This window comes from Pangasianodon hypophthalmus, chromosome 9 (genome assembly GCF_027358585.1).
Source record: "Pangasianodon hypophthalmus isolate fPanHyp1 chromosome 9, fPanHyp1.pri, whole genome shotgun sequence".
NCBI classification, from domain to species: domain Eukaryota; kingdom Metazoa; phylum Chordata; class Actinopteri; order Siluriformes; family Pangasiidae; genus Pangasianodon; species Pangasianodon hypophthalmus.
The window spans coordinates 20,335,207-20,356,898 of NC_069718.1; the positions used below are offsets into that span (position 1 = coordinate 20,335,207).

The window sequence follows — 21,692 nt, forward strand, 5'->3', positions numbered from 1 at the left end:
TAAAATAATTTATGACAGTCTTTTCCAATTAAAGTGTCACTCATAGATGGTAATACATCATCATGAGCGTAATGCAGTATACTGCATTGTAAGCACTCACAGCTGAAACACTGCAAGGAAATTCAAAATGCACTTCATTTCTGGCTTAAACATTAGATCTACCTTTAGGTCTTGTACTTTCCACCCCATTTTCACTCATTTTATGATTGAGACCAAGGCTGAGAAATGGAATAAAAAAATTCAATTGCTTTGCTCCGAGCTGAAAAAATAGTTTACCTTTCCATTGTTGTGTTTCTATTCCAACCTAAATCGGTTAGAACAAAACACACACACAGGCTATGAAATTTTACTGGTTGTGTAATAATTTACCAGAGGTTATTTTTGATTTAAGAGTACAATCAAGTTACCTAATTTCTCACTGAATGTTGCATAGACATGCCAGCAGGCTACATGACCATCCCTAGTCTGGATTAGCTAGCTTTTCTTTCATTCTAACAATTACAACAACAAGCAGTAGGTTATTTGTCTCATGTTACCATGAACATAATGAGAATATATGTGGAGAGAATGTTTAGAGAAAATTTGATGTACTTTGTTTCTTCATCTGTGAACTGCCTTGTAACTTTGGAGTTAAGACATAAATAAAAAAAGCTAATGGGCTACATAGCAAAAAAAATAAAAAAGTTCTGTGTAACAGTACCAGAAATGTCAAATTAATGTTATTGTTCCAGAACTCTTAAAGCCGATTACGTATTTGGTTGTGTTTTTTGTTCTTAGCCAGATACCAGTAATTTTTGTTTTCATTCCTCAAATTGGTTTGAAGCCCTGGTTGAGACATTATACACTTTATCACTGTCAATAGTTATGACAGTAAATTCCTTTGTGTCCAAAAGGCCATGATTTCTGTGCGGAGAGCAACACCTGCATGGAGCACTCAGACTGTCTGAATCTGGACGCAGGAGCGAGCTGCAGCTGCAAAGACGGTTTCCGCCCGCTCCGCCCAGACAACGCCTACTGTGAAGGTAAGCTGTTGGGCAGCTGCTCCAGGTGTTTTACATTTATTCAGGTAATGATATACCATCAGGTGAATCACATGATATACTATTCAGATGAATAACCTTCGTCCGGAAGATTTACTGGCTCGCTAACTGTTGCCAATGGAGTACTGTAATATACTGTATATTACTGAATCTTGCGTATCAAGGGCATCCTCAGATAATTTCCCTCTTGCTAATTGGATTTTTACCAATTAAAAATGATATGAGATGAGTGGCTGGTACAGATGAACCTATAAAGACAAAGTAGGCTAACCTCAAATTCCATTTTCACCTGAGTTATTTTAAGGGAGTCACTTCTTACTTTTAAATGCTCTGTGAAGTCCTAATGAGCACAAAGTGACGATTACTTTTTATCTGTGGGGTTTCCTTATTCAGTCAGACAGGATTCCTGTCATTAACACTGGAAGTAGTTTATATTCCTCCTACTGCGCTAGACTAAGATTTAACTGTTGGGTAATTAAAAAATGAGGTTAATTACCTTGATGCATAGCCTTCACTGACCCATGGCTACATAGCATGATGTGATGGACATATTCCTCCCTGCCACACCTTTCTCAGACAGCTAATGTCCATCATCAGCAGGAGTACATCACCTACACCTGTCCATATTTTCCTTTTCAGTCCTCTTACTGTCTGACCTACTTTCTTAGCATGGCTAATGAATTGAGCCGATTGGTTCGGAGAGCTTCGCCCTGCTTTGCCTTTACCACTGCGCAGATCAGACAGATATGTAATGAAAGCAGTTCATCTCATCCAAAAATAAACCTGCACCGATGTGCATGGGCCATCAGTCACCCCTTGCTGCTTTTACATACGCCTCATGGAAATCGTTGTCAGGTAATTACACAAGAACAGGAGAATATGCATAATTAAATATGCTATCTTGCACACAGATTTAAAATTAATGGAGAGTTCAGCGGTCCTTGCTGGGTTAAGCTCTACTTAGACTAATGGACTAGCTTTAAATGAATTCTTTATCCTGCAGTGTTTAGCTCTGCACCACGCTCTTGAGTTGAAATATCATACAGAAAGGCTGCTAAAAATTAGTCATTGAGAAAGTAGTACTTACACTGGAATTAGTATGTATATGTTAAAATAATTATATCCTTAGAATTGTGAAAATGTTTTTTTTTCTTAATCTAATTTTATTATTATATTAGAGATTACCACAAGAACCGAAGTGTAACCTAGAAATGTTTCATTGGTGAAAGTCATAGTGCCCTACTTAACTAGAAGACCAATTCATCAGATTTTTTTCCTCATTTGGCTGAAGCCCAAGGTGCTTAGAGTAGCAGGAAAAAACTATATTTTGTGTTCTTGTAGCAGTTTATGATTTTAGAAGGACTATTTGTATGGATTTACATTAAATATTTATAAGCACAGTTAACATGCTGTGTGAAGTGGATCTAATTTAAAGACCATGTGACCTGCATAAAAAACTGTGCTTGTGGTGAACATCCGTGACGATGTCTTATCAAGGTATGATTAAAATCTGATACATGATAGGTTTGATTTGAATACAGCAGCATCTCGAATAAGGAAAAGTTTGATCATATATTGAAATGAGATCATTTGAAATGTTAACTACATTTACTCAGTAAAACAGTGAGTAAACACACATACGTAAACCGTTTACTGCACTCACATTTTAACTTTCCTTCAAGGCAAGCCATTTTCCAGCAATACTATATAAGTTACAAGGCAACGAGGATTCATAATGCCTTTTTACCCTCTTTTAAAATTGTATTTCTCCAAAATAAAGTTCAGGCAACTTTCAACCTAGAGGCAGTGAGCTACTCGATTTTCAAAAACCCTCACCTCATTAATTCCTTGTTGTTTCCAGTTCCTCAGCATCCTCTGAGGTGCAGGGGTACTTTTTTGTGGGTGGCAGAGACAACGGAGAGCTACTTCTTTAAAGTTGTCATCCACATCGCTGCTCTCGAAATAGACTCTGACGATGAGATCAGTCCCCTTTCAATTTTTCATGTGGTTGGTGGAAGGGCAGAGACTCAGGGGGATACTCTTTAGAAGCAGAGTGCTGCTCTGTCAGACAGAAAAGCAGGGGGCCTCAATTCCTCCCCTTGCTGGGTGCACTCAAATAGAAGCTGAATTTTCCAACACAGCAAACACTGTTTTGGGGGAACCATTATGTGTATGTGATAATCTGGGATGTGGAATGCAGGATGCTGAATGTGATCACAGCAGGGCTGTGGTGCTCACTGATATGCAACAGAGGTGGACAGATAATGAGTTCACCCAGTGTGTAGAGTACAAAATTCTCCCGGTATGTCTTCTTGTTGTGTTTTTTTTTGGAATTCTGCAACACTTCCTAACTTCCCAAAACAGTTATTACATTTTTATACCAATATTGATCATACCAAAGAAAAAGATAGAGATATTTTATATGAAAATTAAATTTTGCCATGTAAACACATTTATAAAAAAATACCTAAAGGACGTAGCTTTCTATCGATATCTGGACTCCAAGGGGGATTACAGTAGACTGGTTCAGGACGAGTGTCTCAGAACCTGTTGAAAGGCTTTGTTTGATTGAGTTTGAGTGGAAAATGTCAGTAGGTGGAGGAAGGTTAATTGGCGTTGACTGAAGAGGAGCAACCGAATCCCAAATGTAATTACAGCTGAGGTGAAGTCAGGGAGAGAGTGGCGAGTGGGCGAGGAGGATGACCTGGCCACGGTTTCGTCAGAGTGACCTTCAGGGCATACGCACACAGAACCGTTGTGTGGGCAAAGAGATCACTTTAAACCACCAGCACACTGAAATCGAAATCCTAAGTGCCACCTGCCATCCACAGCATAACATAAGCAAACAAGTACAGTACATGGATTCACAGGAGATTTAAAGTCCTTAATCTTGTAAATAATTCCTCTTATATTAGTTTCACAGTAGTTATTGAATAATATGGCTTATGATGAATAACTGAATAAGTTGAGAATTTATGATGTTAATTAAAAGCACCCAGTAAGCAACTTAGCTCTGCTTAGCATGCAGCGTCATTTCTAGAAATGGCATTAGTGAAGGGGATTTAGCTGGGGTTGACTTCTTGAAAGAACTTCTTCCTTTTTAGCCCTTTAAACTCTCAATATTTACTCCTTGCTCTCACAACATACATTTTAGTTTTCTGAATAATATGCATTAAGATGAATAACTGAATAATAAGCTGAGACTTAAAGGGTTTAACTTCCATTTAAATGCACGAGAACCTTTTGAGAAGCCTCTGTCTTAACAATAAACGCACACACACACACACACACACACACACACACACACATAACACATGCAAGCCGTCAACACCACTTTGGGTAAGTGAGGAGTTTAAATGGGACAGCATAATTCATTAACATTAATCAGGCCTAACAGAGTCCATTCTTCTTCTCTGAGCGTTCACAGCATTATTCGCTTTATTGTTTCTTATTTTACTCTGCAATGAGAGGCATCTCATATCATGAGATGATTTACTGCCTGTGAGTTTGTGTTAATGAGGCCATAGCAACGGCATGGCTTTCAAAGGATGCACTGTTGCTGTCTCCTTTTTTGTTGACACCTCGCCAAATCCTGTTAATGATCCAAGGTGCTTTCAAGGTATTCTGTCTCTCTGTCAGTTAAAGCCCCCACAGAAGGGACATTAAGGCAGTGTTTTCAAGTGCCTCTCAATGCCTGGATCCCTCCTGTGGACTCACACTCTCTAAGAGCCAATGACTCACAAAGGCTAATTAGAATGAACTAGCCTGACTCATTATTAGCTGTGTAGTGTGGTTGTTAAGCAAGGCCACTGAAGCGGTGCTGTAACTCAAATCAAGGCTCACTAGTATTTGGCAATGGCTGAAGTACCTACTGAAAAAGTACATACTTTTTTAGATTTATTAAATCTAGTTAGGGCATAGCTTATTCATACCACACAATTCAGAGATTAGTATTATTCCTTGGCATGTAAAACACACTACTAAAGTATTGAAATGTTAGAAATTCAGACAGGATGAAGGCAGTCTTACAAATAATTTGCACTTACATTTGGTATATGTACCTGTGAGGCCTGTCCATGTCGCATTCACTTGTGTTAGTGTTGAAGCGAGGTTATATGGTTTAGAGACCTGCTTCTGTTTGGCCGATGTACAACATAGTCCGACAACAGTGCTACCTTTTTACTGCAGTACACCCATTCAGTGTAGCACAAACACAGAGACAAGGATTGTGTATTTAATGTGCATTATTGTAAAGTTAGCACTTCCTCTTATGAATGTTTGCCAGTTATTTTATTAAAGAATTTAAAAGTTTAATAATAATTTAATAAAGCTGTTGTGAAACCTGATGTGAAACATTCACAATAGAAGTTATTTCCTGTTATCGCATACAATAGCTATAAACATTCATTTACTTACCAGTCTTTCTGTTTTTCTCTCTTTCTTGACATTAAGAAGACAGAAACCACAAAGTCCTCTTCCCTGAAGACTTTCTTGCAGTAGAAAACTTACCTCAGTGTGCTGATGTGGAGACTTCTACCATAATCAGCATTCTCCTAATAGAATGATTTAACATGGCAACAATTATATGTTTGTATTTGTTAAATAACTACACTTTTCTTGTTAAAAAAAAAAAGCTCTGGATGGATTATGAGTGCCCACCATAGAAGTCCTTTTGATTTACTGAAGACATTTACATTCACCTCATTTGGCTGATGCTTTTATCCAGAGAGACTTACAACTGAGACTGGATACAACTGAGAATCCAATTAGTAGACCAATGCATTCACCACTGTGCCATAGTTGTTACTATAGAAACGATAACATTATTAATATGGGTGCATTAATATAAAGATGTGATTTTCCTTGCACTGGCATTACTGTCAGAGTCTGTGCTGTTACAGAAAATTGTTATTAACACTTTAATCATTATATCATTCGTTATACTTCAATCATTATAATTTAATCAGTATAAATTTTTCATGTTCATGGGCAAAAATTCTTCTTGAAGAATGGCTCGGTCCTTCCACAGAGGTCATTCAAGAATGAAATTAGGTGCTCTGTACTGTATGGGCCAATTTGGGATTTGAGTTGCGCCATTTCACTGAATGATATTGGTGAAAACATTTTGATATTGGCACCCCTCTGGACCTGAACGTACAATGTGGCCCTTTTCTCTTTTTTCTATAAACATATTGTTCGGGTTTTGATATTAGTTTTATATATTGTTCGTTACTTAGCAGTTCAGTCAGGTTTTGATTTTGGGTGTTTGACGTAATTTGAAATAGCGATTTCAGAAACAGTTCACAAATAGTGTTGCTGGTGGCTGAACAAAGTGAGAAACAAATACAAGAATTATGAAACCTGTTGAGCGAATGCATTTTCTATCAAAGCAATAGAAATATTTCTCAGGGGTTGGTCCACATAGAGGGCTGTTGTGCTATGTGAAGAGTTTTTTTTTTTTTTTTTAAAAAGGCACTTGGAATTGAAAAATGCTTGTTAGCAAGTATAAAAGCTGTTATAATAATATAAGTGCATCGGAGGAGCTGCAGGAAATCAGATTAGCTATTGAGAATGGTGGTGAATTGCGATGTACTCTATTGCAAACATAAATCTGCTTCCAGCTTGGTTCAGTTTCTTCTCCTTCTGGCTCTGTATCGTTAATCCACTGCAATTCTTTGTCTGTATAATCAGATATTGCTCTTGAATAATAATGACCTCCCCAGTGCCATCATACTCTGTCATTTTGCAAAATAAGCAGCCAAAATGTAAAAAAAAATGTAAACTACAACAGCATGTTAACTGTCTCTCACTGTAGGTTATAACAGCACAAATGGCTGTAATGTTTTTGGGTTGGGTTTGAGCTTGTGCATGTGAATCACAGTGGAAGTACTCAGATGACCTACAACATCTACAAGTGTCATGTTTATGCCATTTTAATATTCACCCAGATATTACATACACTTACCATCCACTTTATTAGGAAAACCTGTACACCTGCACATTCATGCAGTTATCTAATAAGCCAATCATGTGGCAGCAGCGAAATGCAAAAAATCATGCAGATACAGGTCGAGAGCTTCAGTTAATGTACATATCATACATCAGAATGGAGAATAAGTGTGATCTCTGTGACTTTGATCGTGATTTGGGCTGGTTTGAGTATTTCAGAAACTGCTGATCATCTGGGATTTTCACACACAACAGTCTCTAGACTGTTAGACATAATGGTGCGAAAAACAAAAAAACATTGAGGGAGCGACAGTTCTGTGGATGGGAATGCCTTGTTTGTCCAGCACATCCCACAGACACTAGGATTGAGATCTGGGGAATTTGGAGGCCAAGTCAACACCTTGAACTCTTTGTCATGTTCCTCGAACCATTTCTGAACAATTTTTGCAGTGGGCAGGGCGTGTTATCATGCAGAAAAAGGCCACTGCTGGTAGGGAGTACCATTGACATGAAGGGGTGTGCTTGGTCTGCAATAATGTTTAACTAGGTGGTGCATGTCAAAGTAACATAGACATAAATGCCAAGACCCAAGGTTTCCCAGCAGAACATTGTGCTACAGTAGCTCTTCCGTGGGATCAGAGCAGACAGGCTAGCCTTCACTCCTCATGCACAACAAAGTGCCTTGGGTGCCCATGACCCTGATGCCGATTCACCTGTTGTCCTTCCTTCCACCACTTTTGGTAGGTACTAAATACTGCATACCGGTGAACACCCCACAAGACCTGCAGTTTTGGAGATGCTCTGACCCAGTCGTCTAGCCACCACAATCGGGCCCTTGTCAAAGTCCATTTTTCCTGCTTCCCAGGAAACTTCGAGAACTGACTGCTCACTTGCTGCCTAATATATCCCACCCCTTGACAGGTGCCATTTTAACAAGATATTAAATCGATAATATAAATGAGATCAATGTTATTCACTTCACCTGTCAGTGGATTTAATGTTATGGCTGATTGGTGTGTGTGTGTGCGTGTGTGTGTGTGTGTGTGTGTGTGTACATCAATTGCTGGCCTCAATGAGTTGACTTGATAATGGCTGTGCCAAAAAAAAAAAAAAAATGGCCAAAACCATAACTATTGTAAAACAGTCTCTGAGAGTTACATAACCATTTTGTGTAACAGCTTTCAGGAATGTAGCTTTTAGAGGCTTTCAGGCCTTTGGCTTCTATAACTGCTGTTCAGAACAGTTCCCTCTTGGAAGTCTTTGTAGAACTGTGCTTTTTTATCAAAACAATCTGAATGACTTCTCAACAAGTGAATTATGAAGACATTTTGAATCTTTGAACTGCCCTTTAAGCAGTTGTTATTGGGATGAATTTTAGTAAACATAGACCTGGATAGTGGAACAGTTATTTTATGGATTTTTTTTGTAAACCAGTAGACTTATTTTCTCTTTCATTTAGGATGTTGACTAAAACTTGAATAGTTAGTTGAAGTTAAGGCAGTACAAATAAGGTGATATTTGGAAATTTAAAAATTAGTTAATGTTGAAGTTAATTAGCTATTTTTTGGTAAGTATATAATGCAATTTACTAAAACATACATGAACTTTAATACAAGTTCTGATCTTTATTTCTTAGCACAGATACTGCATATGCGTTAGCCTCAAGTTTCAGTGTAGCAGCAAAATCAGTATTGTTTTTATGTCGGTATAAATAATTATTTTAGTGAGTCAGTAGTTGTAATTCATTACTGATTAATTGAAATTAAAATTTTGTGAGATTTCACTGACTTCCCTTATATATTCCACTTGCAAAAACTACTGTAAATGTGGTGTCATCATGTGCTTAGATAATTCAGTATATTTATATGGCTCAAGAAGTTCTGTATGTCATATATAGGACTGCACTAGGTGTTGTTTGGTTGCACATTAGGCATTTGTTTAGATCATTCATCATTTTCTTATTACTCTAAGTTGTTTGGTCATAGGGTTAGAATCTGATTGGAATCTATAGGGATATTCAAAACCATGCATCTCTGCAGCTCCAAGGTGCATTAGTGAGTCTCTGCTTTGGTGCCAGCAAAATAGAAAAACGACCGAGAAGTTAAAGGAGTATCTCTCTGTTCATTTATCTTTTTGTGTGAACAAGTCTCTTGACCCAGATCACTCTTGGAATAAAAGTGTGCATTGATTTCGCAAGCCTTGTGCTCACAATGCTCTTTCTCGTTTTATGGCTGACATGTGACAGGACGATCAAGGGAATGGAATTACTAATGGAGACAGAAACCCTCTGATTGTGAGGCCTCAGTAATCTCACTGATGTGGCTGAATGCATCACCTCGTTGTGAGAATTGCTTTTAGAGATTGCTGTAATCACTCAGGTGAGATGCATCTGAGGAGTCTTTGTGTCAGTGTATCAGGCTTATGTCGGATTATTTCAAATAGCAAATGCTGAGTTGATAAATGGATGAATTGTTTAACAGCTAGAGGAATACATTAATAAAATAATGCATGAGTGAATGACTGAATGAAAAAGGAACAAACCAAGATTCACAGCTTGTTAACTTGTCTCCCAGTTCTACTCTATCTAGCACAGTTCTTGTCTATCTGTCTTGTTTTTGCCAGCTTGTCTGCCATCACTAAAGAGTGATGGGATGGATGGCCTCCATCGCTTAACAAGCGAGTGTTCATTCATTCAGTCCAAAGCTGAGACTTGACTGAAGCTCTGTTCAAGGATATATGTTTCTCTTGAGGTAATGTGAGGAGAGAGGTGAATAGAGAAAAGCCTGCTATTTTACTCTTTTATTCATTAGTTTTAAATCAGTGACTTATTTAAATTAAAAATAATATTGAAAGTGGCTTTACAGAAGGCCAAAGATGTTTGACTGAATAATAAACATGCATGCTGATGCAAGAAGATATAGACTGAATACAATGAAAAGAAAAGTGGAACATTTTCAAGGATTGGCCAAAGATGGATGTTTGAAGCAAACTGGGTTACTTTTTCATTTGAAACCCCTACACTCATAAATCTACACAAATATTTCAGACCAGTACTGGTGGAAATACAAACTTTTTTTTTTTTTTTTTAAATCACTTTGATGATTTGATTTAAGACCCTGCATTTAACTTTTTGTCAGAGTAAATAAGATCCAGCGTGTTCCAGTCGTCCATGACCTCTTTATTCCTCTGACTTGTTGTGACTTGTTGACTGAAGTGTTTTCCTCTGTCTCAGTTTTTATTGTGAAATGGCCACCCACAGCTGAGCAAAATCCTTTCATTTTCCACAGTTGCAACAGTGCTGCGGTTTAATTGCAGCTTTAATATAGTTTTTATATCAGTGTAATTGAATGATAGTATCTTTGAATTGCGGACTGCAAGTATTACAGGCTGAAGACAAATTTTAATCTTTGACCCAGTAATGAGAATCTATGCCTCTAGCCATTTATTTTATTAACAAGAGAGCTTTTTGCTCATAAGTAACATCAATTACATCATCGTGTAAGGTGTCAAAATGATTTTGTAAATGTTAAATTCTGTACTAAAAACTTTGTGATTTGTGTTTTCCTGCAGATATTGACGAGTGTGCGGAGGGGAAACATTACTGCAGAGAGAACACTATGTGTGTGAACACCCCTGGATCGTTTATGTGCATTTGCCACACGGGTTACATCCGCATTGATGACTACTCCTGCACCGGTAAGGAACAGATACCTTGGTCTGAATGTACAATGCAATAACCAGCTTCACCAAATGTCCAGAAGGTGTATTATATTTAATGGTGCAGTGTAATAGTAATAGAAGTGACTAGTAATAGAAGTGACTCTAAAGTGCCTTGTGTGTAATTAAAAAGCTATTCTCCCAGTGCAGTATGGCTCACTGGAAATTGGGGTGAGTTTCAGCAACATGTGCATTTTCTTCTAATACTGTGTTTAAAATACAGTGATTAAACTGCCCGGAAGTGTTAAGCCACATGAAGTGTAAATGTACCTGCGTGTCAGTGTGTAGAGCATTTTTTTTGTTGTTGTGGATGTTAAATGTTTATACTGAAATTCATGCCTTTCGTGTTTTTTTCCCAAGAAAATCTAGAAGCCATATCAAGTGAAACAACTCTTAAAGGCTCCATTTTTATAGACTGCAGAAATAGAAATAAATTTCCCCCTGAATCGAATCCAGTATAGATTGTTAGTCTTAATGTGCAGTGCATATCCATAAGGTTTTTTTTTTAATGTTTATTCTGATCTCAGCGTGTGTAGTACAGCTGTACCAGTTTGAATATAGACTACACATAATTTCTTAATGCTTTATTTACCAGACAGCAGATGAACCATTTACATCATTTAATTTTTCTGATCCGCAGAACATCAATATCGTAAAAGAGATGGATTCAATTTTGCCACAGTGCTTTCACATAGATCATGATTAAACAGCCTGGGAGCTGGGGGCGACCGCTCAGAGCTTTGCATCCCCCTATAAAAGTCAATTTGTGTGATTAAGTCAGCCTTTCTCTGGCTCTGCTATAGTGACTTGGTTGTAAGAGGTGCTTACTGAAGTCAAATGCCTGTCATCCTTCTATTGACTTATGAAGATAGAACTGTACATGTACCATCTTCACCTTGGCATGTAGAGTGGGATATAACTCTCTCTGACACCCACACTCCTCCATGTATATCGACCAGTGTGAACAAATAGTGGATTGTGAGATTGCAAATGGGCTTGTGTGCAGTGCATCTCTCAATGAGACTGAAGGTAATATTGAAGCTGAGAATTAAGAGTGTTTGTGCAAGAACTGATTGAATCAGTGTTGCTCAGAGTTAGTTAGTACATACGATGTGATGCGATGTGATGCGATGCAAAGTGAAACTACCAGTGTTTAGTGCTGAAGAGTGAAACTCCAGTCCCAAGAAAGGTTTTCCTCCTCCAACGTGCCAAATTCAACTCAAGCAAGCCTTGGCAATTACCTGATGAAGTGAATCAGTAGTTAAGTGAGGTGGAATGGTAAACTCTGCAGTGCTGTAGCCCTTAAGGACTGCTGGTTTATTGATTTTATTCTAGGTGACACCCCATTGGTTTATGGCAGCTTTATTAATGCTTCAGTGCTGAGCTACTTTGTTTCTATATGTGAATTTTGCAATCATTTGATTAAATATGTAGAGGTAATATTGTGCTCAGTGTCTCTATATATGGGTTCTATTAAAGCCTGTAGGCATGGTGAATTATTATACCTGATTCATTTGTTCAGCCTCTACACTGTGTATTGTATATGACTAATCATTATTGAAGTATTTTCTGTTTCTCGTTGTAAAATTAAGATATGGAACAGATGTGTACGATAAATATGATGACCCTGAGGAAGATGTTTAGGGCCTAGAGGCATACAGTTTCTTTCCTGTGACTGATGTTGCTTATCACGATGCCCACAACAGAGCTTGTTAAGAGACAGCATGCATCTTGGAAGAATGCTGAAATATGATTACTATTCTAACCAGCCTACCCCTTTTATTGTGTGAAATAGTTTTTTTTATTATTATTATAATTCTTTGACTCCATTTTGAGCAGAGATTGACTGAGTAGAGATTTTTCCTTGCAATATTGTGTAGCCTTTAGCACGCCTGTGTAAACTGATAAAAATACTGATTAAGATACAGGGTCTGAGCAGACAGACACTAATAAAGACCTTAGGTTGATTTTGAGTGTAGCAAGACGAGAAAGCTGATACTCTCAATACTGTGAATTGGGAGCAATTTCTCTTGTAGAAGGACAATGTATAATTTTTTTATAGCTTTTATACATTTTGTGAAATTTAACTGACAGATAAGCCCTGTTGACTCCATTGTTGTGTTGTTTGTCTGCTGGATTGCCTAAAGCACTGGGTTTTAAAGCATAGCCAGGAGGGTCAGTGATTTAAAAAAAAAAAAAAGTGGTGAAAATTAACATCCACTTTTTTCAAGGTACTAGAGTCTTATAATTATTAGCCTGTTTGACTGGTAACTTGAATTGAATGAGTTAAATTCAAACCTCAGTAACTCAAATATAAGTAGGCCTATAAATAAACTTGAAACTGATGACAATGTAAAGGAAACTGTTATATGAATGTTCATGAATAATAAGTTCTGTAGTTCATTAAGTAACCAAAATATTACTGTACACATTTAAATAATGAGCTTAATATTTGAATAGCTGGATTAAATTCATAAAATAAACTGCAAAAAGTCTGAGAACCCTAGGTCTGAAGATTGAGAACCCTTGATTTCTAAAAATCTACACAGGATGCACATTAGGCCCTTTTTCAGTCTGCAGTAAAACTCCAGTGTTTTTGGCAGTAAACAGATATGCTAGTTTGCCAATAGCGCTCTCCTGTTGTCCCATGCACACTATTTTTGTCCCACTCTTTGAATCCCTCTTGATAAGAGAAAAGTCCTCTCACAGTTAGCATAGGCTGCCAATGATTGAATCAGACACACTTCCAGGTTGAGCTGAAACGTTTCAAAACAATCAAACTTTTAATTAGACGCATCTCTGGTTTCATTTAAGGAGTGGATTAGTCCTGTGTGTTTTTGATTTTAAAAAGACAGAAATGCACACACAAACACACACACACACACACACACACACTTTCTGATGCACTTTATCTGTATATTTAGTGCTGGTATGTTGAATGTATCTTTATCACAGATGTTGTAATTAATGGCTAGTGAGCATCTGTTTGCTTTGAAAGTTAACCCACAGAGAAAATTTCTAGTCCCTAATTGCAGACACACACACACACACACACACACACACACACACACACCATATTAATCCTGCTCTACTTTGTATTATCCCTTATACCACCCCTTTGACAAAACACTACTTGCTGTCCTCCCAAGAGACAAAGGCAATTAATTGCTGATTTCAGAGCATTGTGGTTTGTTTGTGGCCCCTGAGACACAGATTTATAACTGTATTAGTCTTAATATAAAACTTCACCCAGCGGCTGAGCTGACCATGTGATTTAAGGCTGCTGCTAGTGAATGTACAGTTGAGTGCAACAGTCTTGAGCTAAAAGAAGTTAACAAGAAAAGAAATTAACATAAAAAATTTACAGAAAAAACAGTTCAGAAATAACAATGTTAAAATTTAGCCATGAGCACCTCAGTCTTCAGACCCGATTTGAAGAAGCCAGTGTATGACATCAGAGTTGTCTGATGGCCTGGGAAACCCTTTACATGGCCTGTTATATATACTGTAGTTATGAAAACTACAGACTTTCCTGAACTGAAGTATGTTTCACTTTTGCAAGTATTTTAGAGGTAAAGTTCTAGTATTTTAAAATCTGGTTAACCCCAAACATATAAAAATGGAGATTCAATGCAATTCCACTGAAAGATGCCATGCCTACATCTATATTATAACCTAATGTAATTATGGAAAAAATGTTTCTGTCAAATTATAATATGAGCAATGAGTTCTCACTTTGATTATCATCAGCATTCGCAACAGTCTCATCATCTGAAGCAATAGTTACTCGCAACATTTAAACACAAGCCTCATCGTTGTCTCTTCACTTTCCTGATCTCTGTTCATGCTAACATCTGGGCTGAAATAATCGCTGATTAATTCAGTGAGTTCTGTTCTGTTGACTAAATTTCTCTTGACTAATGTGTTTTTATTAGGTTATTTAAACACTTTAAAACTTTGTCTGCTGTTGTCTGTGCAGGCTTTGTAAGCACGTTTCTCTGTTTTGATGATGTGATGGTGCAGGCAGTATTGCAGACATTTTGACAGTCTTTATTTGATCACAAACCAAATTGATTAGGCTTATGTCTATTTTGCTATGGCACATAGGTATCCAAAAACTTAATCAAAGTGTGACATTTACCATGGGAGGAAATCACATTTAGCTAGCAAAGGTTTAGGGGGTTTAGTCAGACTGACTGCATTAACCGCTGTGTTTGTAAAACCTTACCCAGTGTAATCTTTGCAGTCAGACACCAAGGTAAGCTTAAAATTAACCCAAATAAAAACAGTTCCATATCATTTTGTTAAAATATATTTACATTTTCTGAAAGTAGAGATGTCATTATAAGTGTATTGCCAGAAATACTCAAAAAAGCTTTGGGAAAAACATGATTTTTTTTGCCATCTTTGGCTGTTTGACAGAACCAAACATATACTGTATGTCAAGAAGACCAGACAAAGATTGGCTAAGCAGTCTGGCAGAGTTAAAACTGAAATGTCAGGAAGACTGAAACCAAAAGCAGCTCAAAAGATACAAAAGAGGTTTGGGGTCATTTTAAAGGCAAAGGGAAGGCAAGTACTTAGAAAGTTTTTTTATATTGCAATCGCAGTCTTTTGTTACTTGGGAAAATGCAGGACGATCTGTAAAACTCAACATACTAACTGCCTTATTGTAATAAATTTAAGGTTTTTTTGTCTTTGGCTAGTCAAACTTTTGCACTCAGCTGTATATAAAATATGGATTTAAGATGTGTAACCCAGACAGTAATTCTGACACTCTGAAAGTGCATTTTTACTGTATACAGTCAATCAGACTTTTTAAAATACAGTATGTACTGCATACCTAAGCATCGTATAGGCTAGTATTAAGGCTGATACTTGACACGAGTATTACTGCTGGGTTAATGAAAGTACAACTTCTCCTGATTGACCCCAACACATGATCAGCCTTCTATCCCTCCTTTAGCATGAAGGTCAAGATTTCACTTCATTTCTTACTGAAGTGAGGCGGGTCTTCAAGTGCTCCAACAATAATGAAGATTAGTCTTTAATCCCTGAGAAGGGAACACTCTCTCTTTTCCTCCCCCCCCCCCCCCTTCTCTTTCTCTTGATCTGTGTGTGTGTGTGTGTGTGTGTGTGTGTTGGGGGGGGAAGCGTTCTCTAGAGGTCAGTAAGAAGGCTTTAATCTGATGATAACAGAACTGGCTGACTCTTTTCCGATTTGTGTGTAGGTGTGTGCACCATCTACCTCACTTACCCATCCGGAGTCACAGGGGAAACAGGATTAGAGCAAGCCAGTTCAAAGACGCTGCTATCAGCATTGTTTCTCAGGCCTCCCTCAGAGCTTTGGCCTTCCAAAAGAACCACAGATGACTGGAATTTTTGGTTTACAAATATAAATGTATGCCAGTGAATACAACACCTGTCGGTAGTGGGGAAGTGAATAGTGTTATAATTCATGTTCAGCAACAGCTTCCTGGCAGGCTCGGAGACTTGAATACTCCACAAAATAAGCATTTTTTTAATTTTATATTTATATAAGGAAGTGTCTGTAAGATGCTGGTGGTGGCTGTTCAAAAGAGACAGGGTTAATTAAGGCATTATTTATGCTATTTTATGTCATCTAAATCTGTATCTCCCTCCTCTGGTGCTTTATGCACAAAATGCAAGACTTGCATTTTCACAACACAGTTTGCATGAAAACCAAATATATAAACATGACATCTGTTGCTTTTGAAAGAGTGTATGTGTTCAGGAATAGTTTCTGAAAAGCATTATAGCACAGGCCCTTTCTTCATAAATGGTGAAAGAGCTTGTATTCAGGCTTTAAATAAATGCAATTCATTAGCATCCAGCTCTGGGTTTCGTATGCGCAGCTCTGTTTCTGCACAGGTGTTCCAAGAGCAGTGGAAGAGAAGAGGAGAGGAGCGAGAGAGCAAAATAACACAGAGCATCCCCTTGGTGACTGCCTGTACATAATTGATTGTTTATCTGACAGGAGCATGAACAACACTAGAACGAAAGAGGGGGAGAGGGAGTAGATTTGAGTGGCAGGAGGTGAGAAAGTGTCACAGTGTCTCTGCAGTCCTGTCGATATGCTTGCAGTAACACACAGCGTGCAGGTCCAACTGCCAGCAGGCCACAGTGACCTTGGGTTAATCTCCTCACCCGTCTACTTGACATTTAATTCCTGCCTCATTCGGACTCTCCGCAGTAAGATTTCTGTGCTTAATTCAGGACTGCACAGAGGCAGGGTTGATATGCATGCATGGCTGTGTGCATATCTGAATGTCTTACAGTATAATCACTACATTACATTATATTACATGCCCAAGAGCAAGCGTTACAATATTAGTCTGCCTTTGGGTGAAAGGAAGCTCAGTGCTCGTTTTCACAGTTGTACAAATACACTACATACACTCCACTGATGAAGAGGCAAAAGGATCTTTATCGTAACTGAATATCCACAAGTCAAAGAAAAGGGTGAGCTTCTGGAAATCATAACATCATCTGATCTAGTATTCTGTTCAGTATGAAAGTAGTTTTGACAAGTGTATGGAGTGAGATAAGTAAAACATTGTTCACCAGAGTTTCTTTCCAAGGGCACCCATGCAGGAATGAGTCATCCTCTGACTTTACAGAAGTCACTGAGTCACCTTGTATTCTCTCTTTCTCCTTTCTCTATCTATTTCTATCTCCTGCCTACCTTTCTTTCTCTTTCCCTCCTTCTGTCTCTGTCCATTTTACCAAAAGTCTTCAGATCAATACAGACATTAAACACGAATTATTTTCCAACGTGACATTCAGATTCTGCATCTTTTCTTCGTATTAGGATCACATGATACTTCCAGTGGCTGTTATTTTGGTCTTTCCTTTTACATGAGTGATAATGATTGTTGGAAAAGGATACAGGGCATTCTATATGAGCAATATTGTCTAGAGTGGTGTGTTCATAATCATTTGTGTTTATCTTGAACAATGTGAATTAGTTTGATAGAAGTTATGTCACCTAGAATGATTATTAGTCTTATTATTATTATATTATTATTAGGCTAATTATCCACGTATTGTTTTGCTTCTTTGGGAATTACACTTTTTTTTAATCTTGCTGAACCTACCCTTGTTATGAATCAGAGGATTATCCCACAATCCCATGCAGACAAAGATGCAGACAGAAATTGTTATATGCACATGCAGTTCTCATAACGTTTGCTGAGGAGGCTGAAAAGTCACTCCAGTTCATGATTTCTAGTTTTAAATGAGGCTCTTATGATAACTCCACATGTTTCATCTATGCTTTCCTCACCTTAAGACAATAGCACACATTAAAGCTATTATTATGACATTTGTATCTGATTTTTTTTTCTCTTTGACACTGTCTCTGTTCTAGAGCATGATGAGTGTGTGTCGGGGAAGCACAGCTGTGATGAGAATGCACTGTGCTTTAACACTGTAGGGGGCCACAGCTGCTCCTGTAAACCTGGCTACACTGGCAATGGCACCATATGCAAAGGTGAGGATGGGGCTGCTCACTACACACACACACACGCACACACCTGCTAGCACACCTTAATCTACCTGCTTTGCTTTAAATCCTCTCAGTGGTTGATTGGACTGCTTATTTGTTTAATCTTTGGCTTCAAATGGCCTTTTATTTTTGACCACTAAGGATTATAAACAGTCATCCATTTAGGCATTAAAAGAATACTACTTCATTTTATCAACCTAATGTCTATTTACTGCATCTTTACCATGTGTGTGATTACTACAGACATGAATTTTTGACATGTTTTCCTGGAAAAACTGTTTGCTCAGTGAATGTCTAATGGCAAACATGACAAATATCCTACTGAATACATTCTTATGTAGTTTTAAACAAATGCACTAAAAAGTAGGGTTTTGTGGTATATATATATATATATATATATATATATATATATATATACTTGTACTTTTGTATGTATGTACTTTTTAGTGCATTTGTTTAAAACTACATAAGAATATATATATATATATATATATATATATATATATATATATATATATATATATATATATATATATATATGTGATCAGGCTGAGAAGCACTTGCATGTATATCTAGATAGCACATAACCCCAAATACTCTCCACACTGTAAATCCATCTCTAAATAGACAATTATTTAGAGATTTATGGTCAAATGTGTGTATGTGAAGAGGAATAGCAAAAAAAGTTGAGTTTACAATGCATGTAATCCAATAATCACTGTCATAGTTTGTAGCATGGGTTTGAACACTGGCAGGCATCAACAGACAGGGATAATCGATATTTCCAGCCATAAACAAAGGCGCAGATCACAACTAGGAAGTCAAACCAGCAATACACGAAACAAGGAACCTGGAAACATGGATAAACACGACTCAGAAAGGGGTTCCTGAGTGGTGCAACAGAAAAGCATTCACGCTGTTGTTCAGAGTGTGAGTTTGAATCCTGACAATGTCACAGCCATTCCATATAGAAGATGGGAATTGCCAAATAAAGTCATTGAATTTCTGAACTGTGAAGAAATTGGTATATGTATCAATGTATACTACAATGAAAGAATATACACTCCCTATCTTCTTTATTAGGAACACCTGTACACCTGCACATTCATGCAGCTATCTAATCAGTCAATCATATGGCAGCAACGAAATGCAAATATAGGTCAAGAGCTTTAGTTAATGTTCACATCAAACATCAAAATGGGGAAAAAGTGTGATCTCTGTGACTGATCATGGCATTGTTGTTGGTACCAGATGGGCTGGTTTGAGTATTTCAGAAACTGCTGATCTCCTGGGATTTTCACACACAACAGTCTCTAGAGTTCACACAAAATGGTGTGAAAAAAAAGGATCCTGTCTGTGGAGGGTCTGGAGGCTGAAACACCTTGTTGATGAGAGAGAAAAGAGGAGAAAGATCAGACTGGTCTGAGCTGACAGGAAGTCTATAGTAACTCAAATAAGCACTCTTTACAACCGTGGTGAGCAGAAAAGCATCTTAGAATGCACAACACATCGAACCTTGGGGGGGATGGGCTAGAACATCCAGAACACCAGCAGATAACTGTAGGAATGTGCAGATGTACAGGTGTTCCTAATAAAGTGGATGGTGAGTGTGGAATTAGCTTTCCATTTCTTCACTCCTTTTTCCACCTGTCTTCACACTTCCCACGATTCTCCTTCAAATGCATGTGGATAAGAAGAAGTCCATTTGTCATGTGCATGACAGAAAATGAAAATGGGTGCAAACAGCTTAGAAATACCAGGCCCTCAGATTTAGAGCATAATTGACAACCATTAAAGCGTTCGATGAAAATGTATTTTACATAAACCTTTACTGACTCCTCCACCAACTGCCCTTTTCGTCCATTATAAGTGTGTTTCAAGTAACTAGGTTTTCCTTTACTTCTTCAGTAAAGAACAACATGTCCATTATTTTCTATGGTGATTGCACATACTGTCATGGAGGCAGCACATAGAGATTAGGTTGAAAAAGAAGAAATGTCTGAAGAATTACAAATACTCCTCTATTTAACATTAGCTTCATAAGTGTACAGTACATCTATCCATTCTATCATTTATGTGTAACAATCAATCATAGTCCTAAAATGTATTTGTTAATCTCTGTTTGACCCTTAGCCTTGTGTGAGGGTCTATGTCTGAACGGCGGCACCTGCATCTCTCCCAACACGTGTGTGTGTGCGCAGGGCTTCACTGGGCAGAGGTGTGAGACAGGTAAGAGGTACTTGCTGTCCTGTTAATGGTCTCATCACTCGGTCTCCCTACACTACCTTTTCTTGCTTTTCACCATGTGCAGTTGTTGCTTGCATTTGCAGTATCTAACCTGGTATGATGTAGTGAAACTAAGGTTCTTTCCACTGCTATGAGTGTGTCCCAGGAAAAGTAGGTGTGGCTTATGAGTAGTGCAATGGTCTAAGCATGGGGTAAAAAAAAAACAAAAAACTTTTTGTCGATTTTCTCTTTCGACTCTCTGAGTATGACCATTCTGTCCTAATTACCTTGATAATCACACAAAAACTCCTCATCTAATTTAACTAGAGCCTAATACACTATATTTATTACAGTTGAAATTTGATTTCACATGAAAGTTGATTTACACATGGCTTTTCATCTCTGTTTAACTCCACATGCTGAAAGAGATAGAAAATAAGGATTTAATTCCTTCTCACCTCTATAGCAGCTGGAGAGCTACATCGTATAGCGTTCAGCAGCTGAGACTCTGTGCTTTGTTAAATAGATTCAGATTCATTTTGCCATCCATCCTCCACATGCTCTTATTGACTTTTTGTGATGAAGTTGCTTCTGTTCACATCTAATTTAGCTGTGAATTACCCTGAGAAGGGCTGAGTTTGCAGAGACCTTCTAATCAAAACATGGATTTAAAGCTCAGTGAGACTATGTACGTAATCTCAACATTATATAATGCAGCAGTGCTGCTACTCCTCTATGGGTAATTAAGGGTAGCAGCAAATGCTGAACACACCTAAGACAAAAGCAAGCTGCAGCGAGAAATATGCACTTATATGGCCTGTCTCTGCAACAGGACACTCCTACTCATCCAGCTTTGCATCGATTCCACATAAAGGAGCCTTTTTACGACGTGTCCCTGTGCAGCGGCCGATTGAAGCCCGATTGCTTTTCTTTACTCCCTGTCATTCCCAGAGTACAGAGATAGACATTTAGGTTTCTGAAGAGCCCTCAGACACTTGATTGTAATGATAGTGGCAAAAATAACATTTCTGTAGCAACACACAATTGCTGCTTGTTCAACACACAGTATATACTTAACGTCTCAGAAACACTAATTTAACAAAACCCTATAAAAATGGTTTCACACAGTGTAGCTTATTTACCATAACCAATTACTTTTGCTGTTTGTAGTTTTTAAAAAGTAATAGAAGATTGATTTATTTAGCAGCTTCGTTGGTGATGTAATACACTGT

At 37.8% G+C, this 21,692-nt stretch overlaps 1 protein-coding gene across 1 annotated transcript in view; it reads left to right on the forward strand.

Annotated features, from left to right (window-relative positions):
• Positions 1-21,692, forward strand: part of nell2a (neural EGFL like 2a) — a 67,333-nt gene that overhangs the window by 23,333 nt on the left and 22,308 nt on the right. The window contains exons 12-15 of the mRNA XM_026919713.3: positions 894-1,022; positions 10,560-10,685; positions 18,097-18,219; positions 20,368-20,463. Coding sequence (XP_026775514.1) covers positions 894-1,022; positions 10,560-10,685; positions 18,097-18,219; positions 20,368-20,463 — 474 coding nt within the window. The remainder of the gene's footprint in view (positions 1-893; positions 1,023-10,559; positions 10,686-18,096; positions 18,220-20,367; positions 20,464-21,692) is intronic.